Source organism: Anomalospiza imberbis, chromosome 3 (assembly GCF_031753505.1).
Source record: "Anomalospiza imberbis isolate Cuckoo-Finch-1a 21T00152 chromosome 3, ASM3175350v1, whole genome shotgun sequence".
Taxonomy (NCBI): Eukaryota; Metazoa; Chordata; class Aves; order Passeriformes; family Viduidae; genus Anomalospiza; species Anomalospiza imberbis.
The window spans coordinates 29,660,825-29,681,453 of record NC_089683.1 but is presented as its reverse complement, the minus strand read 5'-3'; the positions used below and the strand labels follow the sequence as shown (position 1 = coordinate 29,681,453).

General features: G+C 41.0%; 1 protein-coding gene across 6 annotated transcripts in view; it reads right to left on the bottom strand.

Annotated features, from left to right (window-relative positions):
* The window catches only part of FAM135A (family with sequence similarity 135 member A), a 79,568-nt gene extending 60,564 nt beyond the window's left edge, over window positions 1-19,004 (bottom strand). For 2 of the 6 annotated variants that reach the window (XM_068183760.1, XM_068183763.1), the window contains exons 1-3: window positions 18,162-18,185; window positions 3,950-4,029; window positions 183-303 (exon numbers count right to left, since the gene is read on the bottom strand). In XM_068183760.1, coding sequence (XP_068039861.1) covers window positions 183-259 — 77 coding nt within the window. In that variant the 5' untranslated portion in view covers window positions 260-303; window positions 3,950-4,029; window positions 18,162-18,185. Of the gene's footprint in view, window positions 1-182; window positions 304-3,949; window positions 4,030-18,161; window positions 18,186-18,569 lie in introns of those variants that run through there. The other 4 variants (XM_068183759.1, XM_068183761.1, XR_010997060.1 and 1 more) reach the window with 3 other exon arrangements.
* Window positions 19,005-20,629: the final 1,625 nt, after the last annotated feature.

Here is a 20,629-nt window from a genome sequence, read left to right as displayed (position 1 = left end):
AAATCCTAGAAAGAATATGACTTTCCAATACAGAGTAAAAAAATTCAAATTCTCCCTCCCCATAAAAATAGTCAGTACCACATGAAGCAACACTGTATGACAGAGTACCCATTAAGGTCTTTCCAACAATAGCCCCAACAATAGCCATCCAACAGTAAAGTTTGAAAGAACATGCTACCTACCCTCTTTGAAACAAATCCACATTGAAGAATTTGTGGAGCTCCACGGAGAATTCTACCATTGCCTGAACTTCACTCATGTTTATGAGGATGAAGAAGTCAAAACTTGTCAGCACCTTAGTTACTGAAAACAAAGTGAAAACAAACTATTTAGAACACAAGCTGTGGATAATGCATATCTGATCCTAAAAAGGACAATGCTTACACACAGTTTTGCACAGCTTCCTTAAATATGCAGGCCCTGAGGTAAACAGGAATATAGGATGTACCAAATCCAGCTCACAGTAACTTCTACCTTTCTTGTGAAGGAATCGAGTGTTATCAGAGAAGCATCACAACACATCGTCAGCATAATACAATCCTGGCACTTACTGGTACTTACATACTGCAGCTCTGCTCGGGTTCTTGGCTGGAGAGGGAAAAATACTCTCCGACAAGGAGAAAAAGAGCATGGGCTGCTTCCAGCCCTTGGTGGTGCAGAATGGCCATGCAGGCAGCAGAGCCTCAACTCTGGCAACAGCTGAATTACAATGTAGCCCAACAGTAAAGAGAAAGTGTCTGACCAGGTCATGTAAGGCTTTAGACTGAGAGATTCCAGGGGAAGGCCGGAGTTACGGAAGGTAACATGCCTATTTTTAGGGTTGTTGTTTCTTGGTTTTTTTTTTTTTTTTTTTTTTTTGGTAGTAAAGTGATAATTCTCACTGTCATCTTCACAGCCACAGACTAGCAAGTTCCTGCTACCTTACAACTGCCTGCTGATAACTACATTAAAATCCTACAGATTTTACTAAGTTCTGCAGGTTTTCCTTCAACACTAAATTAATGAAACAGACTACACCTTCTGCAAACACTTGTCCTCAAACTTCCCAGTTTCTGCAAGCACTGTCTGGTTTGAGGACTAAGCAAACAAAAAAAAACTTGAGCAGGCTGTACTTCATGAACATTAGTCAATTTTTCTGGCTCTGATGTAGAAGCAGTAGACATTGTCTGGAGCTTGAATGGATTATGGGGTTTTTTGTTTCTAAAATTTTGAACATGCATTTGGGTGTTTGTGAAGTAGCAGGCAGTACTGAGACTGAAACAGAGTAGGTGGCAAAAAATGTCATGACTGTAGCAGGTATTAGTCAGCTGAAAGCCAAGTTACCTTTAGGGGCACAACCTCTAGCCTACCAACTAAATTGCCTTAGAATATGACTCAAGATTTCCCTTTCTGTACTCACTCTAGAGGAGCTGAAAGACTTAAGCACTGTAACACAGGTGTAGATTTTATACTCTAAACAAGGCATTAATTCTGACCTTGGTTTAACAGCTGATATATGGACTCTGAATGCACTTCACAAAAACATTGGAACAGTACATTATTGATGTAACAGGGGACAGGGGAAGAGGAATTTTGCTGCATTGGGACAACCTGAAGAACTTAGATCAAGGGCCCTTACCACAAGATCAAAATTACAGCATATAGATTATGCTATTAACCCAGCTTGTCTAAAAAATCTTGTCATTGTATGAATTTCAATCCAAGGACTTCAAGAGACTAATTGAATGAAGGCACAAGCTAGAGTTTTGTAGTGTTAGGACTGGCAGTGACAGCTTACAGGGCTTTGCAGCAATTCCCTCTTCCACTGCTTTGTCGATAGTACTGTACAAGGATGTCCTCTTTAAAGCTAGATACAAAATGTCCTGCACTGTAATTCTCTGGGGCTGCAATACTTCATTATCACATGGGCATCACCTACCAAAATGCAAGTGTATATTCTGCAAATGAAACCTGACCTGCCACAGAGCAGAGATCCTAGACCTACTGTGACCCTTGGCCGCTGGGCAAAAAACCCTGTGCACAGTGGATGAAACTGTCCAGTACCTCAGAAGGAAGCCAATTTAAAGCACTCAAGGAAAAGCAAAAGGATCTTGATCTTTTTAAGGATGCCATAGGGCAGTCTCACCCAACTTGCATTTTGATGAAACTACATTCTCAAGAGAGGAAGACATGACAAGGCTCTGGTGTACTGGCACAATGAGTGGTGCTAACTCCCTCAATAGTTTGTCTCCATTAAGTGAAGACTGTTCCTGTGGTTGCTGTTGGGCCATGATCAGGGTCCCTCAAGTCCCCAGCAGGAAAACTCAGAACAACCCAGAACCAGTCCAATTAGGTAATCTCAAAGGTCCATTTTATGAATGACTTAATTCAACAAAAAAAAAAAAAACCAAAAAAAAACCAAAAACAAACAAAAAACCCACCTTAAGTGAGCCACTTTTGCATGACTGCCAAAAGGGCAGTCCAGTGAACTTGTGGTATTGCTACTATGTATAATATGCCCCTAGCTGGGGTACTCCCTCCCTTCTTTCTCTATTGAGCTTACTTAGCACTCCCAGTCAGTTCACTAAGAATTGCCTGGCAGGCAATTTTTCCCTGCAGACTAAGCACAGGGTCCAGCAACCACAGGCCTGCATGACACAAGACCATGCATTTTAATCCAGTAACACGGCTCTTGCCCAACTACAAACGGCATTTGGAGAAAACAATGTCTATGCCTTGCTCCAGCACCAACTGCAAAACCAGTAGGAAATAGTGTGGCACAGTTCACAGAACAGCACACCCAGCAAGCAGTGCTGTGTACCACAGGTACCCAGCTGACCACTGAGAATAGCTTTTGCTTTGTTGAGCATCAGCTTGTTCCATGTGCATCTTAAATTGGAAAAAAGGGAACATTCACTGCTCTGAGCTGACATAAACCACAACACTACTTTTCTGCCAAAGTCTTTCATACCAGTGCAAAGGAAAACAGTTAGTACAGAACAGTTATAGTTCAGCGAACTATGCAATAGAAAGTGTTATGCAGTGAATAAATATTTTAAAGGAGAAACTCAACTTGGACAATGTCATAAGCTTGCAGACTAATCATACAAAAGCCAACACAAAAACCTGAACTTATGCAGAGGTATTTTTTGTACAGATTCCTGTCAAATTTACAGCTGCACTCCACAAATTTCATCTACAACAGAAGTCCACAACTCAATTTAATATTTAATGAGTTTATTGTTGTATTTTAAAGCACATCATTAGCATTTGGAAACCGAACTGCATTAAGAAACAAAGGAATCCTTCAGCTGAAGCTCTCTACATGAGAAATGGAGTTTAATGCAGCATATAAACCCATACCAGAAGGTCTGTAAATGACAATCTCTTAACACACAAATTAGAACAGGTGGGTTCTAAACTTTTGGTAGCTACTTAACTTTTAGAATCAAAACAGCATTTCTATATTCAAAAGTATTCAGAGCACTGAGACTTAACATTTCCAATAGTTAAAATATCAGTTAAAGCCACTTGATCCTACACTGAGGGCCAAACCTTTCCTTTCCTTCATACTTCTGAGAGTTTACTTATTTTCCTAAGCTGGAAAATCTCCTCACCTCTTTCTTTAGTTATCCAAACTAATTTTTCCTGAGGCCACAATACAAAGTGGACCACAGGATAACATATTTTTAATATTTGTCTGAAGGGAAAAAGCTGTTTCTTTTGTTTCTTGATTCTGTTTTTTTTTCCTAAATCGATCATTTTAGTGCTACTTTACAGCAGCTGCATCAGAGCACCTGAGAGCGAACTGAAAATACAGAAACCTCTTAAATGAGCTTTGTTTTCAGAAAAATGATAGTGTAACACTGGCATTAATCTAGCTATTTGCACTGGGAACTGCAAAACTACACTTTTGCAAATGAAAAAATGAGGAATTAAATTGCAAAAAGACGTTCAAAGAATGTCTTACCTGCACTGGTAAATACTCCATTTTAGTACATCAATCAACCAGTCTTCCAGTTCTCTGCTGTCAGAAACATACTGCTCAAACTAAAAAACAAATAAACAAACAAACGTTTTACTAAGAACAATCTCTCTAGAATGTTTCAGTACTTATGTACTTCGTTCTCTTTTCCTGCATTCTAATAACAACCTTTATCATGACCTCTCCAACAACCACGCAAGAACTGCCTACCAGCATTCTCCAATCTGACCTTGGGTCCTGCACTGCAGTTTTCAGCTCTCCTAAAGTGTAGTAGTCTGATACGTATTTTTACAAAGTAAAAAATACAACTTCTCATGAAGCCAATACTCTGGCAAAGCTGACATTGCTACGTACAGCCAAACTATCCCTGTCTTCACCAAGGAATTCTAAGCTCCCAGAGGACTCTTGTACACCCCCAGCCACCCCACAGTCTTCTCAATCTTCAGAGAGACTCACAGCTCTCCAGGAGCAACACAGCCCCAAAGAGGTAGGAGGATATTCTGGCCTGAGTCATCAAATACAGCTCAAGCCCCCACACAGCCTTACATAGCTACCAGGGAGGAGACAACTTATAAGAACAGGTCTGATGAGATTCTCCTGGTAAATTTTATGTCGCTTCTCCACAGAAGTCAAAATTCAGGGAACAAGAAGAAGACCACGAACCCACTTTCTTAGAGCAAACATTGCAGGTAGGTCAACACCACCTAATATTCTGAAACTCTCCCTGGAGCTCCTGATAAACAACTACCTTAAAACTGTTTATTAAGAAGCAGTTAATCTCTCCTGCACTCTGAAACCATTAGGGTACTTAAAAAATACAATTAAAAAAATGCAAAATCTCTTTTTTATCTGATGACCTTTAGATTTCAAAGACACAGAAAAGAGAACACTTAGTTCTACCCTCTTAAAGGAACTTTGCATCTTTCTGTATATATATTTCAAAAAATACAAAGACAAAATCCATCACAGCTTGTGCAGGCAAGCTGTGAAACTAAACTGGTTTTGCATTAGCTTCAGACGGAAGAAAACAGAGAAAGTACAATATAAAAAAAACATTATCTGGATCTTTTAAAACAGATTTCACTTGTGCATGTCATGTTGGTATTACATCTTTGATACCACAAAACCAGTAAAATCCTGAAACCATAATGCCACATAAATATGGCACCAACATTTATTACATTTGTTTAACAATGCATTACAACCTGTGCCATACCAGTTCTCTTTTAAAGAAGACTGAGTTCTTTTTTTGAAAGAAAGAGAGAGAGAGAAATAAAATGCAAAATTCTGAGGAACTGAATTTTTTCTAGCCTTAGATTTAGTATTTTATATTCAGTGGAAATCAAAAGTAAAACTAAGGAACCTACAAATGAAAATAAAACAAACCATTCATTTGCTCCAGTCTGTTTCTAGCTTTCATTTAACATTCAAGCAGTATTTTTCTTCAAAGCTGCTGTAGGAGCCTCATACACCTCCATCCCTGAGCTTTTTGACCAGTCCTCTTCTCCTGTATGATCAGAGATCCAGCACCTGCCAACACAAACTCGGCCATCATCTATCTCTGTGCTGATGACTCACAGGCTTGTCCCCCCACCTGAGAACGGCCTTCAATTCCAATTTTAGCTGTTTCTTAGACACTGCCTTCAGCTGAAACTTAATGTGGTGAAAACAAAGTTTTTGACCTGAGCAACAAGGCTATTCCTAATGCCTACTTTCTGAGTGTGCATACTAGCACAATCTGACTGGAAACCTAGACACTGTTTTTCATTTCGTTTTCTCTGGGTTCTCATAGACTTTAGCAAGACTATACAGAAGATGTGCCAAATATTTCTGCATGCGCTAAGAAATATGTCCCATCTATCCATACAGCTAAAACTCTTCCAAGCTACTATCCTTTTATTTTAATTACTGTGAGGCTGAAAAAGCATAATTCACTGCATGTATTAGTTCAGCATGGTGCTGCAAAGAACCAGTCTGTTATTTTGATCATTTCACCTTTCTGCATTCCCTGCAGAGCGCCTGGACTACTGCAAGCATAACTCCCCTGTCCTTTGAAATCCTTTCAGAGCTGTGCAGCACTCAATATCACAGTGTTCTGGTTGAGACTAGAGCTTCCCAGCACTAGAAATAAACCCTGCTTCTCCATAATTAAAAAGGTGAGGGTGTAGAAAATAAATGGTAGTTGAATTTTTGATTGCATAATCATCATGTCATAAAACAAGCAAACAAACAAGCAAAACCCTTATGCAGAAATATCTAGAATACCTTATTCAATTCATTATCCCAATTTTCAAAAGTCATCACCACCAACTAGAAAAATACCTCAGAACAGACTGCTTTACATCAGGATTTCCCAATTAATTTTTTTTAAAGCTTCACAGCTATAATAATTGTGTGAAGTAAACAACTACACATATAGTTAAACAACGACCTAATCTTCATGGGCTCAGGGCAAAGCTCAACTATAACAATTTTCTTCATGCCTGGCTCTCTAAGTCTAGACTACTTCCCAGCCAACCATAAGGTTTGATTCTTAAGAAGCTAATGCAAGATACCTATGACGTTTTAATGGACTAGATAAACAATCAGGCATTAAATTGGGCATTAAAATTCAAGTTTTCATACTTTTTGCTTTAAGTTTATCACCAATATCTCATCCCTTATGCAGCACACTGATAAAAACAACATACACACTACTTTAAGCTGACAACTTGATTATTCCCACTGAGCACAGAAGTCATTAAGATGTTGCATTTATTTCTTTTCTTCTCCCCTATTAATAGATCATACATGTGATACAATAATTCATCATACATAGGCTTATTCCCTTCTATTCTAGTATTGGTCTTTGTCTGTTTGACAAATGACATGTTATTTCTAAGCTTCCTCATTAAAAACTTTAACAGGAAAAGTTCTGTGAGAGCACAGTTAAAAGCTCTCTTTCTTACTGATGTGTTCTTCTCCCTCCACCACAAAAGCCCCTGCTGCAAAACAGACCCCATGCATACAGATTTCTGTATTTTTCCTCCCAGTATGGACACTAACTTCTTCTCTCTTCAGCCAACAATTTATGCTAAACAAAAACTGCATCATCTCTGAGATCCCTTCTCCTCTTTCTCATTAAAACAAATTGAGCAATGATTTCAACAGTAATTTGCACAGAAAAATGGAAACAGAACATGAACAAACCAAAATGAATTATTTATTTACCTTTTACAAAGACGTCCCATAAAAATAAAACCCACACTTTAAAAAATTATTAAAGGGCTATGAAATAACTGGCACAAATGTGATTGCTTTTGAGTCAGAAACAACTAAAATGAAGTGTTTTGATGATAACCAGTAGCAGTTCAGGATATGTGCTACTACATTATGCCAGCCACCTTGTCCCACTTTGATCCCACACACTGGCTGAGTGAGAAAAATGAACTTCCACACACTCATGCCAAAAACTATGGAGAGTGGACCATGAAAATCAGCAGTAAAGCTGAGCTACTTCAACAATGATGAAAATAAATACCTCTAACTACAGCAGCAGTAATGTATCTGGAAATACATTTGCAAATGTAGAAATAAGTCTGTAAATTAATTGCTTGTATTGCTTATCACTTTCCATTAATGAACTCACAATCTATCTTTTCCTAACCTATTCAGAAGAGCATTATGGGGGAAAAACCAAAATGAAGTGCTTCTACTAAACAATCAAAGTATTTTGGAACTTTACATGAAATGCATATAAGGATCTTACAGTAAATGGAAAAAAAACCCCAATAAATTGCAGGCTATAAATTTTGGATTAAAAAACCCAAATTGCATAGCTTAATATATTCACCTTCTTATAAACTACTGAATTTATGAAGGATGTATCAGATAAGAATTAATAAAGTAGGAGAGGGAAGCTTACTAAAATAATTTGATTCCATCCAATGGAATAGGTTCTTCATAAAACACTAAGGGTCTATCTAAGTGTACTTAAAACATACTTCATTTTCCTACTTACACAAAGGAAGAAAGCTCTCTCTCTTTGAATTCCATGTCCCAACAATGTCATTAAATGAAAAATAACTTTCATGTGGATGGATGAATTTGACATTAAAATGTCTGCAATGATTGTGAATGTCACTACTCTGCCATATTTTATGAATCAAAAATCTCCAAAATAAATCTGCAACCTCTCTCCCACCACAAGCAAATTTGTTTTAAAAAAAATAAACCTTTGGTTTCAAGAGAAATGAAAAATAAATCTAACGGTATATGATCAGTAAATTATTTTTAATAGGTAATAATTCTGTATCATTGTCCTCTGTAAATAAAATAGCATAATTTACAGAGTTGAGTCATTCTTTCAATACTGTTCTGAGGTCATTCTTTGACAAGACAGTAAATACAGTTCAGATTTGACAGGTTAATTTTGTATTGGAAGGCATTATGCCAAATAGTTACTGTATTTCCTCCCTGTATTTTACAGCAGGCATTAAGTTAGCACAAATGATATATTGCATACTCTTATTAACATAAGAAATGTGAAACTTGGCTGCCTGATCGAAGCTACATTAGGGGATAATCTGATAGTAAATCTGATCCAGGATCAGTGGTCACAAAACCACTTCCTTGGTAGTTCCTACAGTAATAGCATTGGTGGTGATAGGCTGGATCAGCCAACAAAGAAAACCAGTGACTCCAACAGAACATTCTTACAAATATAATTTCTTTCAGAAATACACAGGAGTACTGTATCAAAAACTATTTTATTTTTCAACACCTAATGTTAATAACCCAACATAAAGGCAGCTGATTTGGGGATGGCTACTACATCTTTAAAAACATAATCCTTGACTTCACTTTTTTCACAGAATCATTACAGTTGGAGAAGACCTCTAAAATCATCAAGTTCAACCTTTAATCTAACACTGCTGTCTCCATCACTAGGTCATGTCCTTAAGTGCCAACTCCACACTTCTTTAAACACTTTCAGGGATGGTGATCTCACCACTGCCTTAAGGTATCCCTTTTCAGAGTTTGACAACCATTTTAGTGAAGAAAATTTTGTATCTAAACTTTCCCTGACACAATTTAAAGCCATTTTCTCTCATTCTGTCACCTATTACTTGGGAGAAGAGACCAATCCCCATCTTGCTACATCTTCCTTCCAGGTAGTTGTAGAGAGTGATAAGGTCTTCCCTGAGCCTCCTTTTCTTCAGGATAAACACCCTGAGCTCCCCAGAGGACTTGTGCTCCAGACCCTTCACCAGCTCTGCTTCCCTCCTCTGGACTCGCTCCAGCACCTCAATGTTTGTCTTGTAGTGAGGGGCCCAGAACTGCACACAGGATTTGAGATGCAGCCTCACCAGATGAGTACAGAGGAACAATCACTGCCCTGGTCCTGCTGGCCACACTATTGCTGATTTCCTTGTGGTTTGGTTTCCATTTTCCTACCATTTTACCAAAACAAATCAAGGTAAGCATTATAACACATAAATTTAGATTACAAGTTTAATTTTTTGATCTTCAGCACAAAAGAAAAAAAACACCTAAAAACTGGAAATATAAAACATTGTTTTTAACATCTCATAATGTCTGCCCACAGCTTTTATTCAATACCTACCTGAGAAAAGTCATATATTCTTATTTTGTTCTTCCCTTGTTAATGGTTTTCTGATGCTCTTCAAGACCCTCTCTTCAGCTGACCCTTCTTCTAAGACCCTGTATATAACTGTAACTTTTCTGCTCCACAAAACATGCATTAATTTTACAGTCTAATCCATATTATTCTAGTACAAAGTGCAATTTACTTCTGGAATGAATGATACAAGTGCAAAGTTGCAGGACAATTCAGCAGATTGCCACTGCAAGCTGTAACCTAATGAGGTCATAAAAAGTATTTCAGAATGTGCATTAAAGCTTTTCAGAAACATATTGTAGCAAACACCTACATGTCAATTTGGCCTAAGGCTTTAAGCTCTCTTGATGGCCAGTTATCTTCGTATTGACCAGATGAGGAGGAGATACTTTTCTCTGCAACCTCAGGTGCACCTCCAGCAGCTTGTCTTGTACACCTCCAAATCTAAGAGCACTAAGCTGAAACATAATCTAAACTTCTAAGTTCACTTAGTTATTACCCAAACCAGCCAAGCACAAAATTTTAATGCTCTGTCTTTAATGTTCCACACTCTTTTTTCTGCCACTGAAGCCTGGAGCAAAACAGATCTGACTTAACAGAAAACAAACAAAGAAACAAAAAACACCACCCAAGCAAGCAAGCAAAATAACAACAACAAAAACCTAACAAAAACCCCACAAACAAATAAAACCAACCAACCCACACTCCCCACTCCCAAGAAAAAAATACAATAAAATTGAATCACTCCCTACTTCTTTTAGCTGTTTAGAAGAGAAGGGACTAAACACAATATAAAGAGTACTGTGTGTGCTTTTTTATTGAGAAATGCTCAGGCAAAACAGTCTTTGAAGAAACAAGTGTCAAGTAAAGATAACACTGATCAGCACTGGTGGACAGCTGTGATGGTAGCTTGAACAAACTGAGCAGATCTTAGCATGCACACTATAAGAAGATTGGGTGTCAGTAAGCACCCTGAGAAAACAGCACATTATATATCAGTAGCAAAGTCTTGAAATTATATCCTTTTGCTACCCTTGCAGACTTGCTTGCACCCACGCCACAGACAGCCATCTCTGCAACTGTGCTGGCAGTAGTGGGAGGCAAAAAGCCCCACAGCACCAAATCAAACCAAACCTTTACAGATATTTTGGAGATTACTTTGTAAGTAATTGGTGGTTATGGGGTGGGGGGATGTTGGTTAGGGTTTTTTGTTTTTAATTTAAATAGCAATATTTCACTGATTTAAATTCAGCTCGATTCCATAAACAGCTGCACTGATCTATCTTGGAGTGTGCCTATATTAACATCTAACCCTGAAGAGGTGAGTGAGGGCACAGCAAGAATTTAAGCCAACCTTCTCCATGAAACTACACTAAGTCTTCCACACTAGAAACAGCTTCAGAAGTTTCTCCCTCATGTGCTCATTCACATCTTCATAGCAGCAATACATCGCCCCCTCAACACTGCCAACACAGTGCTCATGGGACAGCATTTTAAAATTAATTAGTTACCATTTTAGAATAATCTATTTTCGCAGGGCTTGATCAGATCGCTTCCTTATCCGGTTTCAAAGCACAGCTCCACAAATAGCAGTGCCATCGAGCACGGGGAAGGGAAGCGCGCAGCAGCACAACACAGCGATTCCCTGGCCAGTTGTCCCCTCAGCCTCCACAAGCCACAGCCTTGGCACAGCAAAGCAAAGAGGTCTCAGTAGCAGGGTGAAAGAAACTGCCCCTTCTCACAGCCATTCCTGAGGCAATGTTTTTAGCCTCCATTCCAAGCTGGACAGTAACGCCCTACCCCTGTTCCACTTCTTCCATGGAAGGACACAAGCCCAGAGCCCAAGCAGCAGCTCAGTCCCACCTCTGCCCTGCTCCACAGGACAAGTTCTGCTCTCTACTCACAGGCCTGGTTTCCCACGGAGGCAACATCTCACCTGGGAACCCTCCTTGGCAGCCCAGACCATTTCCTTCCAGAAGGAGGCACGGAAGGACAGAAAGCTGAGCAGCTTCCAGCAGCTTTGTCCCAACAGATCCAAAAACATGCTATGCCTGCAGAGTAATCAACCAACACATCTGGTATCAGGAGACAGGCACCATTTTTGCTGAAGAAGGGCTCTTCTGCTCCCTGCCATGGAGGAAGAGCGCGACAGGGCTGCCCCAGTCAGCACAGCCTGCTCCATCTGAGCTCCACAGGCTGCAACCCTCCCTTAGAGTGCTGGCATTGTGCCTCCCCCACTACACTGCGAGAATATCTTACTAAAGAGTCCCTATGAAACAGGCAAGTATAGCAGCATTAACAAATTCCGTTTTAAGATCTGCTTTTGTTTATGTTGCAGCTTGAAGGCTTCATGCTCCTCTTACCTCCCGATCCCCACATGGCATTTCACTAACAGAACAATGCTGATGTGTGAGAAGCTGCTAAAAACACTGACACAAACCTAAAATGGCAAGACTCTGTTTCCAAAATAGCACACCGGAAACAAAACAAATCTAATTATCACCTTTAGTAACTTCAATGGGTAGACTTGCAGGGTTACATCAAAACAAATCAAAAAACTGTTTTCCAAATTAGCTCGAACCATCACCAATGCTACTTAAACAATTTTTGACAATGTTTTGTATAAAACAGCTTTTGTTCTCCTTTTCTTCTACCATTTACTTGTCATGTTTAGTTAGAAATTCTTGTATTAACGTTGTGTAATCATTAAATCCCTTGCATGCTGCTTTCAAATTTGCTACAACTAGAACAAGTACCACCCCTTAAATATAGCATAAACATTCAGGGAAAAAAGGCCCAACGACTAGGAACCAAAGTAATCAGAGGCTTTCCCTACCCTGCTGATAGCATGGCTGGTTGGTTTTCTAAAAGGTTATTGTTCCTTCCTCTCTTACCTGCGAAGGGCAAAGTGACTGGCCATGAAAATTCATCATTCTAGCTAAACTCCACCAGCTTTTACACATTTCTATCAAAAGGCAGGTAACTTCTGCTAGAGCTTCTAGTCACAGACTCAAATTCAGCTCTAACATTAGTAGCATTAGCTGGCACTCAAACCAATTTCAGAGACACACAATACACCTTCCTCAGGTTGTCCCTTAAGGACATACAAAATAAAATTAAGAGCAGGTAAAACCCTATGAATCAGAGCTTCTGCCTCAGCAACAAGGGCCTTCATTAGAAAAAGAAGCCCAGCATGAAAGAATGGCCACAAATGTGGAGAACTAGGTCCTGACTTCCATGTTCAGATCTAGTATTGACCTCATTCATCACAATTTTTTTTCCTCTAAGCTGTTTTACATGTAAAGCAGTAAAAGATGTTTTCTACTATCCATGGTTTCTTGTTTCAGTACTTCAAATATCCTCAATACCTTGGCATGTTTTAATCTGGATTTTTTCAGCGCAGTGAGGGACTGAAGGTCAGAGGTGCCTGAAAACATCGGCTCTAGATTATCTGATAGCTGGTATAATCTCAGAATTTACCCAGAATATCTTTTAAAATCATATATATGCCTTTATAGAAAGCTAGATGGGCCACATATAAATAGGCAAGCAATTATAATTAAATTTAAAAGCACTACATATGCAACTACTACTACCTCTACCACTAAAACTCAGGAGCATTAATTACATTATTTAGACTGATTTTTTACATGGAAATACACAATCATTATGCAGAAAAATCATCAAAAGATAACGGAATTGACAGCCTGGGGAGAAAGTACAGCTTCTTCTACAGAAGCACAAATACTACAACATTTTCCTTGTAAATTTCAATAGAAAGAAAACAGAAAATGTACTACAGGCCATTCTAATATGAAAATTGAAAGGGAAATCTTCCTTACTAACTTTAGAAAAAATTATCTAAAGCATAAAGAGAATTCAGTTTATTTTATAGCTAGAAAGCACAATAAAGCATTATCTCTCAACATCCTTTATGCAACAGGTAATGAGTGATCTATGGCATTGTCAGTAACAGGGATTAATTCATGAGGTCACAGCACGTGAACAACGTTGTGATTATAGTAAGCATACTTGCATATGGAAAACAAGTCAGTTTGTTATTTCAAAATGTCAGAGGTCAAGTGTAAAGCTTCTTGTAAAATTAACTGCTGAATGCTACAGATTTCTTCTTAATTTGGGTGTGTACAGTTTTGTGATTTATTTCACAAACAAGATTCAGCAAACCATATGCACACATATGTATATATATATGTATAATTCTATAGTATTAGAGCTAACAAATTTATAACTTTTCACTAGAAATCTAAATACAGCAAAATCTGTATATTTTCCTTTCTTTCTGATACAAGACCCGCAATTCAGAATGTGGACATGTTTCATTTATCTTTAGTACAAAATACTGGTAAGTGAAACTTTGTATCTTGTTTCCAACAAAACTGCTTGCACAATATGAAGTTCAAAATTCTTCACAACAAAAATGTTCCCAACTTCAAAACCTCTACAGAAAATCCATTACAAAAAAAGGCACTGAAACCATCTAATAAAAAATAGAATTGATGTCATTTCAATTTGCTTTAGCATTTTCAACTTTTGTTCCACTTAAAAGTTGAGCTCTGTGAGATTTGATTCTGTTCCTTATTTCTCTGTCTGTTCTTTCCAAGAACAATGCTGTCACCGATTTCCTGCTTGAAGTAAATACAATTTGCTCACCTGACTTCTTCCTGACCCAAAACTGTGGCAAACTTATTTCCTCCCTTTCAGATTTTTTTCTTGTGTACTCTTTGTTGTATAGTCTTGTTACCACAAAGGTTCCATGCATTGTTCTTCGAGGAAGACGGTTTGTACAACAGACTTCTACAAATACAGCAATACCACATTACTAAATACCAACTGCTTTTGCTATAAATGAAAGCATAAATATTTAATTATGTTTCTACTTCAACAGTAACTTATTTTTCTACACACAATACTTAATGACATGTATCCAACAAATTAATGTGTTCAAAAGGTGCTTAGCAAAATGCTAGAGAAGGCCAAAATCAGCAGATGTGTAGCAAACATAAAATCATGTGTCTTGCCAAGGAGAAAACACATGGTGCATTAATACTAACAGAATGTAAGGACAAACTTTACTGCTTTGCCTAGCTGTGGCAGAAAAACATAGAACTAGTGCTTTTTAAGAAGCATAGTACAATTGTAATAAGCTCACAGGGACCAAAAATGTGACTTGAATGGATTTAACCAATCTCTCATTCCTGTTTTAAAGCAGCAGGATTGTGACTTATAGAACCATAGAATAGAATCCTCAAAGTTGGAAGAGACCTTTAAAGATCATCAAGTCCAAATGTCAACCCAGCTGTAACCACTGAACTGTACCACCAGGATATAGGAACTTAAAAAAGTTTTGAAGATTGCAAGATAAACAAACTTTTCATTAATAATAAAAAAAAATCATATTTTCCATGCTTGTTCATTAAGAGGAATATTGAATGCAAAATTAAATAATTATTAATTCAAGAAACTCTGAGTTATGCTCATAGTTAACCAAAAGAAATTCATGTGCTGGTACTTGACACGGTAGTACTTATTTAGGCTACAGCAGCCTGTCAGAGGTAACTGACATACAACAACAGGCTGTCAAAACAAATATCCATCAGGGACAATGACTGGTCAACACATAGGTGCTACTCATCTTTCCTGTTATGAAAACAAAGCACTAGTGAGACTGCATTTTACCATACAGTGAAAAAGGAGAAGAGGAAAACCCACACAACAAAACTGCAACTCTTCCACTTTGGTTAACAAGAGAGTATATTCTGCCAAGGCTGTCCTATAGTGTATAGGGATGGGGAGATGAAAAAGAAGAAAAAAGACTTCAAGACAGAAAACACAAAGTACAAGATGAAACAGTTACCAAGCAAGGATGAGAAACATTAGTCTTTATCACAAAAACAACTTCAAACACTGAAACAAGGTCAACAGTAACAAGAATTCACAACTCTTGATTGTTGATTCTCACACTGAGGTCCATCTTTGGTACTGATTTAACTTTCAAATTTATTCAGGACAGCAACCAGGCCAAGAGAGAGACACAGGCATCAGTAGTCCCAGCATTACATTAATAAACATTTGGGTACCTGCATCCTAGGTTGGTGAAGGCAACCAGGTTCCCTTCAAGGAAAAAACAGTACAAGAGTCAGAGCTCATAAAGGGCTCCCATACCTTTACCTGCAGTAGATCAAAACCTTGCCACTCAAAGTAATCTGCCTCATTCCTTTGCCAGGGTTTGCTTTCCCATGCACCTCCCCAGGCAGACAGGTGCCTGTGGCATTCATATCTCATTCTAATCACTTCCAGCATGAGAAGCTCACACCAAAACACCAGATTGTAACCTGGTGAGAATGAGATACTGATAGAAACATCCTGTCAAAGAGTGCTTAGCATATCTCAAAACCACAACCAAGTCCACTAGAACTTGTCAGTGTCTTTCTCAGCAGATAACTAACTAGCAAAGTCAATAAGGAATGTCAGAGTGAGCAATGGATCTCAGTTTTCACATCTCTCCCTGCTTGGGAACTGAATTCACTAATTCTATATTTGTGAGAAAAAAGCACCAGAGACAGTCCTGGAACTGAGCTTTGAAACCCATGTGCTGCCAAGGGAAATGTTAAAACCACAATACTGCAGTGTCAGGTAATAGCATCACATCCATCACTGGGGCTTCAGAAGAGATGCAAGGCTTAGCTCTTCTGAAATCTGAACAGAGCCCAATGTGTTATTTTTGAGGTTTTATTAACTCAAAACAAAAGTAAATTCTATCACAATGGAATCAAATTGAATCAGCAACTGTTTTGGTTTGTCTGGCACATTTTCAAAATCACAGTTTTGAAGACAGGTTTTGGTTGCTGTGTGCGCTTTACCATTACTGATTACTATTCAAGCCAAACCTTATACAGGCCAGTCACATTGACCATAATTTGAAGGTAACAAATAATTTTTATAAATAAAGGGCTAATTTAAGTTCAAAACCAGTATTTTCACATATCAGCTAACTCTCATCAGTAGTGTAGGATTGTATTTCACACAAGGGATATTTAAACCACTCCAAAGAATGAGTTCAAATTCGTATTATCTGACTTTTATCAATTGCCAAATGATAAGAAGTTACTTATGCCACTTACAGGGGGAAAAATGAATGATGGGAAAAAGAAAACAATCGGTCCATGCAAGGAAAATGCAGACTAAGATTTATAGCTGCGCTCAGACATACCAAATGCAGGTAGTCAGACTGTGACTACTGGTACAGTCATATGGAAGAAACAGAACAAGATTACAACTCTGTGCTTCATTCATTTAAAGTACTTGCAAAGATACAGCCGGAGTCCAGATTATTGTCCACTTCTGACAAAACAATTCAGTTCTAAAGGGCAATGAACTGTTGAACAGAATAATAAAAACTATGCTGGAGTACCTAATTTGTTCCCCCACAAATCCAGAATTCTTTCATTGTAAAAAAGCCATAATGTTCCAGCAAACCAGAGATTTATTGAACCGGGTTTGGGCTGTGCTATTTATCCCTTAGCAAGGGCAAGCAATTTTATCTTCACAATCAAAATGCTAAGTTGGAGTTATTTAATGGATGAAAATGTAATGCCTTCCCTTCCAGAGTAATACAGATTCTGCAGCATTTGCTACTAGCTATCAGTCAAGCAAACCAAAAGGTGGTGCGTGTGGATTTTACCTCAGGCTTTGCCTATTTATAAGGCATTAAGCAAGTTGAAAGAACCACTTAAAAAAAAAAAAAAAAGTAAAACCCAGTAAAACAAAATAGACATTTATGTCCACTCTACTTGATAAAATGTAAGATCTCAAACGTTAGCTTATTTACGTTTCAGTCAGCAAAATTCTCTGCAACCAGGAGAAAGAGGAAGTGGGCTTAAACACATCAGCACAAATATCTCTTTGGTTATAGTATCAACATGATTGTAAATTCCCCAATTACAGTTTTTAAAAATCTGTTATGCTATGCAACTTCTCTTCCAAGCAGTATGCTTGCAACGCATAATTATCAAATAAAGCTTTCAAATTGGTTCTATTCGAATTCTTGCTTAAAATACAAGAAACTAACTTTATTTCCACCAGAGCGCTTACTGATCATGCAAATCCTGCCGAGCGCGCCCCGAGGTTAACCGAGCCCTGACGAGCTCCTAGGGACGGTAAGGGGGTGACGAGCATCTGCTGAAGGCACGGCACCGCCGCCCCCAGCGCCCTGCCCCGCTCTGCCGGCGTTCCGAGGAGAACGGGCCGTTCCCGCTCGGACCGGGAGGGCGGGAGCCGCCAGTGCCGCCCTCCGCGCACCAGGAAATAGCTGGGAGTTATTCCTAACGCTCGGCCAGCAACTTTCCACACTGCACGCAGAAACCGACATTTAAAATAAATAAATAATTAATTAACGCCCCCTCCTCGCCCCCTCAACCCTGTTCCAAACCCTGCGAGGGTCCCGTATTTCTCGGGAAAGGAAGGAGGGGAAAGGCACCATCGCCTCCAGCAGCTCCTAATACCACGGCCGGCCCTCGGACACTTGGCGGCGGGGACGAGAGAGACATTATTTCTGACCTATTTTCGGCGGCGCCTCGGAGCGATAAACAATCAACAGCGGCGGCGAAACGCTGCCCGGGCAAAAACTTCTCCGGCCATGAGCCGCTCCCGGGGACCACGAGCCGCCCCCCGACCGGGGGCTCGGAAAGAGTCCCCTGCCCCGCGGCGGAGGCGGCCGAGCCCCCGCCCCACCTCGCCGCCCACCCGGTCGGGCTGCGGAAAGGCACCCCGAGTTTTCCTGCCGTGGTGCGGGGAGCGGGGGTCAGACAGACACAAACAAGTCCCCCGCCCACCGTGCCCACGGCCCCGGAGACAGGCCGGCCACGGAGAGGTGCCCGCCTGCCCCAGCCCTCCGGGAGAGGACGGACACGGTCCTGCCGCTCTGCCCGATCACCCTGCACCTCCTCACCGCTCCCCGGCACCGACCTGGGACACGAAGGAGCGGCCGCCGCTGCCCGCCGATCGCCCGTGCTCCCCGCGGAGTCCAGGCCGCGGCAGCACCGGGATGGCGTAGCGCAGGCATCCGACGCCAGCGCTTGCTGCTCCCGCGACGGCCCGTGCCGCCGGCGCCCGCTCTGCGCTGGGCGGGGAGGGGGGGGCGCTGGGAGCCGGCCGAGAGCCTCTTCCTGCTGCCCAGCGCCGAGGGGCGGCGGGTGCCGGAGCTGCCGCCGGGGGGGCTGCGCCGGCGGCTAAGCAGAGGCCGGTGGTAGCGGCCGCATCCTCGGCTCCTGCGCCGGGCTTTCCACGCCGCCTCGCTCCGGCTCCGAGGAGTCTCCCGTGCGGCTCCCGCGGCGGCCGCTGCTGGCAGCGGGAGCCCCGCTGTCCCCGCGTCGCGCCCGGCTCGCGCTCGTGCTCCCCCTGCCGCCGGGCCGGGCCGGGCCGGGCCGGGCCGGGCCGCTGCTCGGGCCCCTCCCGCGGCTCCGCGGGGCTGGCTTGGGGCGGCCCCGAAGGACCGGGAGACCCCCGGGGCCGGACGGACGCGACCCACCCAGGGCTTAGCCCTCGCTGCTTTCCCCCCGCGGCCCGCTTCCCAGAGACCCCTTCGTGGCGCACGCTGTGAGGCGGGGGAGGCGTGCCTGCTAGCGCGGCCCTCCCGGTGCCCGCTGTCCCGGCCTGGGCACGGAGCGGAGAGCAGCCCGCGGGGAAAAGGCTCCTCGGGCTGGTGGGTGGCAACGGCGGGGCGGGCAAGCTGTGGGGCACCTGCCAGCGGGTGCAGGACTGGAGGTAATGAGCCTTTTTTGAGAAAAAGTTCTCGTTTCTATTGTAAGACTTTTTATCAGTACGTGATACCAAAGTAGAAGTAAATCGGCTGTAAACGACACTTACAAAACTGGTAGTCTTTAACATTGAGGAGGAGGGATGCTGGATACGACTGTCTCATTAACAAGTGTGACATGTAGCTTGAAAATGAGTTGGTTCAGAGAACTATTGCCATCAGAATGATTGTCTGAAGAAAAATCCTATTCTTCCCCTTATATCTACCTGCCTTTATCTGAAAATAAAAATCTTGGATGTAAAGAAAATTTGTATAAAAATAGTTTTTCAGACTCCCAATGTGTGCTTCTTTCTCAATGCCTAACCCTGTAGCTGTTTTGCAGAGAGAGGAACTGGAATGCCGACAATTTGCTTTTAATTAAAGGGGTCTTTCAGTCCAGTCAGGTGGCAGCAATGTTAAATTTTATGTTGGTATTTGCATAGAATTCTTTCAATAATTTTGTCACCAATTGATTTGGCATCCAGACATGCAAACAGTAAATTGACTGTGAAGGCAGGGAGCCAGACTGATGCTGGGTTGGGGTAAATGACAGAGGGATGAGAAGCTGATTGCCATGAAGTACCAAAACCAGCTTTGTAAGACATACTTGTGAGTTCTCAGCACCTTTTGTTTCTGCTAAATCTGATTGAGATTGTACTGCTGGCAGAAATTTACTGCAGGTTGAACCCATGGCTATTTGGAAATTTAATTTTTGTGAAGGAGATTTCAGTTCATGGGAGATTAATGATTTAAATGAAACTTGCATCTGTTTTATCAGGAGCGTGTGACTGTCTCAAGGCTTTTTAAAAAGGCAGTTTTGAAATTATTAGTGGCTCTGCAATTTTTTGGTTTTGTCCTTGGTTATTTTGGTTTTAGGAACTGCTTTGTGGTCCCACAGAGTCAGTTCCAACAACCAAAAAAATACTGGAGTAGTTGTGCGTGGCTGACACAAGGTCTCACCAGGCCTAAACATGCCTCCGACCTGCCTCAGAAATTCAGCAGCTTTGTACTAAAAGATGCTCAGCACCAGATAATGCCTGTGGATCTCAAAAGCCAGATTTTATTGTAGATGTTCTGACTGCTGAATAGTCCAGAAGCCAGCCTGGCAGTTTGGATGGGCTTTTGTATATCTGCACAGATAAATTCTTGTCTGACTTGTAATTTTTTGTTATTTTATCTCTCCTTAACCTTGGCTGGACTTCTGCTATTAGGAGAATATATCTTGTAGGCT